The 7,917-nt window shown below is 50.3% G+C and overlaps 1 protein-coding gene across 1 annotated transcript; it reads left to right on the top strand.

The window, feature by feature from the left end:
* Positions 1–290: 290 nt before the first annotated feature.
* LOC135278313 (uncharacterized) lies at positions 291–6,881 on the top strand. Its single transcript, XM_064384868.1, has 7 exons — positions 291–500; positions 1,696–1,910; positions 2,754–2,914; positions 4,228–4,274; positions 4,477–4,688; positions 6,232–6,312; positions 6,843–6,881. Exons 1-7 carry the CDS (start codon positions 461–463, stop codon positions 6,879–6,881), a joined length of 795 nt encoding a protein of 264 aa, XP_064240938.1. The 5' UTR covers positions 291–460.
* Positions 6,882–7,917: the final 1,036 nt, after the last annotated feature.

The following is a 7,917-nucleotide window of genomic DNA, read 5'->3' as shown; positions in this document are numbered from 1 at the left end:
CAGAACTGAGTGGGAATTCCAGAAATAAAGGACTTGAAAAGTAGCTTTGGAGAGGGTTTACTTCCTAGACAGTGTGAAACCCTCAGCTGTGGCCAGGCTGGGCTTAAGGCTGGCTGCCCTTGGGAAGGGAAGGGAAAGGGATGGAGTTGGGGTGGGGTTTTGCAGCCATGGAAATGAGAGAACCACGGTCTAGTGCATCACAAAGGGGCAGCCCCATGGGCTGTTGTGTCACGAAGGGGCAGCCCCACGCTGGGGCTGTGAAGGCTGTGAAGGTTGTGGCTGGCACGGCCGCAGCGGCAGCAGACGCGTCTGGCTCTGCCTCTCTGTGCCGAGCGCTGGCGATCGGAGTCACCCGGCCTTGTTCTGAGGCTGGGCACCAAGCTCCTGTCGCTGGCTACACTGAGAGTGCTCCCAAATTCAAACCCAGATCCTTCTGCCAGGCAGAAGCACGGGTTCAAAGATGGAGTTTACTAGAAAAGGAAAAACCTCTGAAGGAAAAGGTGAGCATAGGAAGGAGCTGAAAGAATGAAGCCAAATGGAAAAACAATCCCACCATATTTCAGGGAAAACTGCTCCATGGTGCTCAGTGCTGGCTCTGGGTCAGAGTAGGTGGCTGACAGATACAGATGATCCTGCAAGGATGCCCATGGCATCACAACATTCTGTCATTAGTTTACTCTGCTTTCTCCTTTTTGACAGCAGCCAAATCACTCATACTGTCAGCCAGGACAGGGACTGGGCCACAGCTGAGCACAGACTGGACATGGTCATGAGACGCAAGTCCTGTTGCTTTCCTTGCCATCAATGTCAGGTCTCACTACAGATAAATTTCCCATTCTTCCTCTGCTTGCTGGTCAGGTCCAACCCTGAGGATGGTATTACAGTGCTACAGAAACACCAATAAGGCCTGCCTGTTGCTGACAGGACTTGGTGGTTTACAGAAATAGCAGTCACAGCGGTGTGGGTTTTTCCTGTGGATTCACAGGCCAGACTGAAGAAGGAATATTTTCTCCTCTTATCATTGGAGCCTTCGCCTTTTCCCTTCAGACTTGCCAGCTCCATACTGTTCATAGGAATTAAATGCAGGCTAGTTCCATGAAAAATGAACCCAAATAAATTTTCTCTAAAATTAAAAATTCTTCCCCTTGAGTGCCACACCCATTAGATATGTTAATGATAAAGGTGGGAATTCACCTAACTCACTTCTTCCCCTGTGAGCATGGCTCAGCCTCACACAGAGGTGAGGGGGAGCTGGGCCAATCTCTGTTGGGAGGAAGGGTCTTGTGGCAGCCCAGAGAGCCTGTGCACATTGCCAGGGAACAGCTGTGCCCTGCATGTGGCCCTGCAATGAGCTGTGCTGCTGCCAGTGCCCCGTGGAGCTGGAGGGCTGCTCAGCTGTGGGGCAGGGAGAGGAGCAGGAGGGTGCATGTGCAGCTGAGCCATTGCTGGAGAGCACAGGGCTCTGGGCTCCCTGCTGTCCCAGGGCAGCCCAGAGGCCAGGGTGCTCCTGTGGCAGCCCTGTGGAAGTGGGTCAGGGTTTTCCCTTGTCCTGCCTCCAGTGTCGGCCAGCAAGAGAATGTAGCCCTGTGCAGCTGTTTAGAAGTTTGCAGGGAATGTGTCCCACGAGATATGGAGCTTCAGATGCTTTGGGTTTGCATTTTGGTTTCTCTTATATTTTGTGTCTCCATTTTGCAGGCCTGTCTGGCTACCCGCTTGCCAAGAGGTTTTCCCTGGCCAGTCCCTCTATGCTCCTTCCCTCCAAGCCATTGCCTCCCATCCAGAAGAGCTCTCCTTCTACCAAGCCAAGCCTGATATGCAGCAGAGAGCAGGAGAATGGGAAAGATGGCATTGGGTATGCTGAGGGCAGGAGAAAAGAAGAGGAGCTGAGTTCAGAGGGACAAGGACATAAGGTAAGGAGACCAAGCTAAGTGCAGTGTGGTCAATCTTCAGTTTCTGTGCTGTCAGCAGAGCTCTCAGACCTTTTCCCTGGCTGGAACTGTCCCTCTCACTGAAGTTGAACAGGTCCTGATTTGGTTCTTTAGCTGGCCCAGAAATGATGGGATACAAACAAAGGGTGTGCATCTGCCCCTGCTGCCTCCATTCGCATTCCTGGCCATGGCATGGGGGCCCTGGAGGAACTTGGGCAGGCAGAGACCTTGCAGAGAGCAGCAGGGCAGGGAGCTCTGCTGAACATCCTAAATGCCAGTGAGGCTGAGATGGTGGATGTGTTGGGGTTGGAGAGCAGTGAGCATCCCGAGAGCTCAGCAGCAGCATCTGGGCTCAAAGGCTGCTGGGGAAGTGTAGGAGGGAAGGGCAGCAGCAGAAGAAATGAGGGGCTTGAGAAGAGCAGGTTTTGGCCTCCTGCAGAATGGCTTTGTGGGGACATGACTGGAGATCAGCACTGGCTGTGAGGTACCTTAGAGGCAGGGAGTTATAAAGCCTCTCCCATGACATCCAAAATGCCCGTGGAGGCAGTGACACCTCAGAACATTTTGATGTCAAATATGTGAATGCCAGCTGGGAATGAAGCCACTTTTGGAGAAGAGTGAGCACAATGGGAGAGGTGCCAAATATGTGCCATGGTCTCTCCCTCATCATCTCCCTTTCCATTCCCCATCCTGGGCCAAGCTGCTCCATCAGTTTCCTTGATTTTTCCTGCCAGGACACAGTTAAATGCGTTCCTGAATGTCTTGAGGCATGAATGGGGACAAGGCTGCATGCTTGATCTGAGCACTGTGTTCTACTCTTTGCAGGCTTCCTTGCTGTGTTCCAGTGGAGGGGATATGAAGAAGGGGTTATTGGGACCACCTCTGATCCCCCCCATAGGCAAGGCAGTAAGTCCCTCTCTTGGCAGTGCTGTGGGCTCTCTGCAAAGCTCTCTGCAGCTGGAATTCCAGGAGTCCCAGGAGATGAGGTAAGCCAAGGTGTCTGCTGCTGCTGCAGTGTGCTGTTCATCTCTGTGTTCCCATCCCAAAGTGTGGTTATTTTGCACAGCCAGATGTCCCATGTATTTAGGCAAACCTCTGTGTATTCCCCATTTTGCCCATCTATGATGACCCAGCACAATGTCAAAGCCAGCACCAATGTGCCAAGAGCAGAGGTGGTGGTGGGGAAGAGGAGGCAGGGCTTCAAAGCACCTCAGGATTGGTCCTCTGCTGTACTTGGCTATTGATTCCCTTTGTAATGGTTGTGCTCTTTTTTGGGAAGTGAATTGCTTGGGTCTGGGTCCTGCAGATATTTGAATGCTGTCATTCTTGACTGTTAACTTCTGCACCCATGAGATTACGTATGGGCCAATACTGGCTACTGGAGAGGGGTCTGCAAATTCAGGTGCTGCTTCTGTAAACATCAGGAATAATTTCTCTGTGCCTGGGCCTCCACTGTGAAATGAGATGCCAGAGAACTTTTGGGGTATAGATGTATAATCTGATCAATGTTTAATATTTTGATCTGGGCTTAAGATCAAAGCGGGCAAGGTGGTAGACAAGAGTTACAGGACCGTACCTGATGGAAAGATATTGGCTTGGATATGGGAGAGAAAATGTAGCTGTCAAGCTTATCCGAGTGATAACAATAAAGAAGGAGACACAGAAGTATCATTTGAATTGGAAATCTTTGGGAGGGCTTTTAAAGTGCAATCTGAATATCCTCCCCTAGCAGCTGAGTTGTAAAAAGCCTTTCTGTTCTTGAAAGAGCCAGGAGGTGTCATAGCATTCTCGGAGACAGCAGTGCTCTGACCACATGTAGCATGAGACTGTCACCAGGTTTAGGCACGAGCAGGCAAAGTCAAGCTTTGGCACCTGTACAAAAGTAGCTGCCCTCCATACAGTCTCATGTCTCAGCTGAGCAGCTCTTGCTGCTTCAGTGTGGCTGTAGGAACCACTTGGCTCCAAAAGGAGAGACAGCAGAATTGGGGAGTTAGGATGCAAGTTGAGGAATGACTGATGGTGGTGAGGAAGAGGAGGCAGGGCTTCAAAGCACCTCAAGATGGGTCCTCTGCTGGACTTGGCTATTGTTTCACACAGAGCTTGGCCAGCTCTCTGTGACTCCCGCAATGGAAAGCTTAAGGAAAATTAATCAGCTTTGCATCCTGGTGTGTTTCTGTGCTGCATTTCCTCATTCATCAGAGTGCCCATGCTAAGAATGTTTACATCCTTTCATGGTACAGCCATTCCCTCCCTTCTCTTTCTACCTCCTCACGTGTTCATTGTCCTCCATTTTCTCCAGGTCAGGATGCAGCAGCAGAAGCAAGGAGGAGAACTCTGAACATGCAGGTAGGTACAGGGCATGTCTGTCCTAAAAAGACCATTGTGGTCTTGACTCAGAGGTGACATTTGGAATGCTTGGTTAAAACCCATTCTTTTAAAAATTTCTTTAAATGCATTTCAGTTTTTTGATGGGCTCAGTGGACTCTCCCAGAGCCCAGTCACTGGGAGTGTTCTCTGGTGGTGCAGTGAAAATTCCTCCACTTTGCAGGCGTGACTAGGTTCATTTTCTCCACGTCTTTCCGGCCATGTCCCTCTTCGCTCCTTCCCTCAAAGCCATTGCCTCCCATCAGGATCAGCTCTCCTTCTTCTAACAATAATAAAATGTACAGCATGGAGAAAGAGAACAAGGACATTGGCACTGGCTATGATAATGACAGTAGAAAACACCAGGAGCAGAGTTCAGAAGAAAAATGTTATAAGGTAAGGAGACCAAACTACGTCCTGTGCAGTAGATTTTCAGTTTATGTGCTGGAGGCAGAGATTGGAGATCTTTTCCTGTGGTGTGACCTCAGGGAAGCAGCTGAGCCAAAGAAGATCTTAGCTGGACACTGTGCTTCAGGCTGTCTCTGCAGTGGCTGTGGAGTGCAGCCTTCATATCCTCAGCATGTGTCAATAACAAGAGAGGTCTTTGAATGGTTTCTGGGCTCTGTTGTGGTTCCTCCTCTGTCTCATGGCTGAGAAAACACCAACAAGCAGTCAGAGCAGCTAAAGTTGTCCAATCTGGACAAGCTGTCCTTCTAGATTTAGTAACCTATGGGTATCTGTGAGCCATGTCTATGTCTTGGTGGTGTTTTTTGTCAGCTGTGTCTGGTTGGGATGGAACAAGGTCTTTGCTGGAGCAGGCAGTCCTGCAAAGTCAGTTCCAGGTTGTCTCAGCTTTTGACTTGTACAGCCATGCCCTCTGCACAGTTGTCTCTGCTGCTATTTCTAGACATCATCAGCTTCTGGGCAGCTGTGTGCTGTGGCATGGCTTTGTCCAGAGGGAAGGGATGGGAAGTGGCCATGGGGAGAGCAGCCCAGAGCCCAGGCACACAATTGCCTTGTCAGCAGGGCCAGGAGCTGCAGTTGTTTTGGGTTTGCCATGGGGTGCAAAAGGAGGCAGATGAACAAGAGTTTTGGTAGACAAAATGTCCAATCAAAGGCTTGGATACTTGATTTCAGCCTTGCTGAGAAAGGTCCAGTGTCTCCCTGACAGGAACTGTCCCTCTCACTGAAACTGAACAGGTCTTGATTTGGTTCTTTAGCTGGCCCAAAAATGATGGGATACAAACAAAGAGTGTGCATCTGCCCCTGCTGCCTCCATTCTCATTCCTGGCCATGGCATGGGGGCCCTGGAGGAACTTGGGCAGGCAGAGACCTTGCAGAGAGCAGCAGGGCAGGGAGCTCTGCTGAACATCCTGAAAGCCAGTGAGGCTGAGATGGTGGATGTGTTGGGGCTGGAGAGCAGTGAGCATCCTGCGAGCTCAGCAGCAGCATCTGGTCTCAAAGGCTGCTGGGGAAGTGTAGGAGGGAAGGGCAGCAGCAGAAGAAATGAGGGGCTTGAGAAGAGCAGGTTTTGGCCTCCCGCAGAATGGCTTTGTGGGGACATGACTGGAGATCAGCACTGGCTGTGAGGTACCTAAGGGGCAGGGAGAGAATAGTGATCTAAACCCATTCCCATGACACCCTATCCTCCAGGTGGAGGCAGTGGCACCTCAGAACATTTTGATGTCAAATATGTGAATGCCAGCTGGGAATGCAGAAAACTGAGCACAAAGGGAGAGGTGCCAAATGTGTGCCCTGGGATCTCCCTCACCACTTCCCTTTCCTAGGTCAACATTCCCCATCCTGGGCCAAGCTGCTCCATCAGTTTGCCTTGTCTTTTCCTGCCAGGTCCCAATTAAATGCACATCTAAATGTCTTGAGGCATGAATGGGGACAAGGCTGCATGCTTGATCTGAGCACTGTGTTCTACTCTTTGCAGGCTTCCTTGCTGTATTCCAGTGGAGGGGATATGAAGAAGGGGTTATTGGGACCACCTCTGATCCCCCCCATAGGCAAGGCAGTAAGTCCCTCTCTTGGCAGTGCTGTGGGCTCTCTGCAAAGCTCTCCGCAGCTGGAATTCCAGGAGTCCCAGGAGATGAGGTAAGCCAAGGTGTCTGCTGCTGCTGCAGTGTGCTGTTCACCTGTGTGTTCCCATCCCAAAGTGTGGTTATTTTGCACAGCCAGGTGTCCCATGTATTTAGGCATTTTGCCCATCTATGATGACCCAGCACAATGTCAAAGCCAGCACCAATGTGCCAAGAGCAGAGGTGGTGGTGGGGAAGAGGAGGCAGGGCTTCAAAGCACCTCAAGATGAGTCCTCTGCTGGACTTGGCTATTGTTTCACACAGAGCTTGGCCAGCTCTCTGTGACTCCTGCAATGGAAAGCTTAAGGACAATGAATCAGCTTTGCATCCTGGTGTGTTTCTGTGCTGCATTTCCTCCTTCATCAGAGTGCCCATGCTCTGGCGGTTTTCCTCTTTTCATGGTACAGCCATTCCCTCCTTTCTCTTTCTACCTCCTCACATGTTCATTGTCCTCCATTTTCTGCAGGCCAAGATCCAGCAGCAGAAGCAAGGAGGAAAACTCTGAACATGCAGGTAGGTACAGGGCATGTCTGTCCTAAAATGACCATTTTGGTCTTGACTCAGAGGTGACATTTGCAAAGCTTGATTAAAACGCATTCTTTTAAAAATTTCTTTAAATGCATTTCAATTGCTTGACGGGCTCAGTGGACTCTCCCAGAGTCCAGTCACTGGGAGTATTCTCTGGCAGTGCAGTGAAAATTCCTGCAGTCTGAAGTGTTGAGTGGCAGGAGCTGGAGTAGTACCTCGTGGCCCTGGAAATGCAGTGCAGGAAAAGGAAATATTCCTCTCCATTCTGCACATGCCTTTTATCTCCCTGCAGCCTTCCTAATGTCACAATTAGTAAGGAAAACAAGGCATTTAGCACAAAATGAGAAATTTTCCCACTTCTTCCTCCTGCTTTTGTAGCAGAAAACCTTTCCTTGGGGCACTTTCTGAGCTGAACCCTTTGAGACGGGATGGACATTAATGGACATTGCCTGGTTTTGTATTGGCAGAAATAGAGAAACCTCCTCTGACAGAATGTCCTTATAAATTTTCCTGTCAGGGAGAAGGAGCCTTCCAAATGGATGCATCCTATGCAGGGTCTGAGTTTGTCATCCTGTGACAGCACAAGCCCAAAGCCACCTATGGCAGGTTCATCATGACAAATCTCTTCCCCGGCTCTCTGTGCCTGTGTCAGTGTTGCAGGCTGAGGCTGGGGGAGGAGATGCCTTCTGCCTTGTCCTCCCTCCCTGCCTTGCCTGATCCCTGACAAGTGGAATTGGGCCAGACAAAATGCACTCTCTGGTGCATCTGGCTCAGCCAATGCTTTCAAGTTGAAAGCCCCAATGACACTGTTGTTGTTCCTCTGCCATCTCTGGCTGTGTCATGATGGGACAGATGAGACTTGAAGAAATAATTCTGCTGATGCAGAAGAAGAGATCAGATGACCTGGTCCCTTTGCTCCGGGTTAGTTCTGGCAAATCCTGGGTACAGCCCCTTTGGAATGACTCCTTAATTGCTGATGTGCAGCTGGAATGCTTAATGCAGCTAGGGAGAAG

This window comes from Passer domesticus, chromosome 11 (assembly GCF_036417665.1).
Source record: "Passer domesticus isolate bPasDom1 chromosome 11, bPasDom1.hap1, whole genome shotgun sequence".
NCBI lineage: Eukaryota > Metazoa > Chordata > Aves > Passeriformes > Passeridae > Passer > Passer domesticus.
Note: the sequence above shows the minus strand (reverse complement) of the source record. Positions and strands in the feature narration are given on the sequence as shown.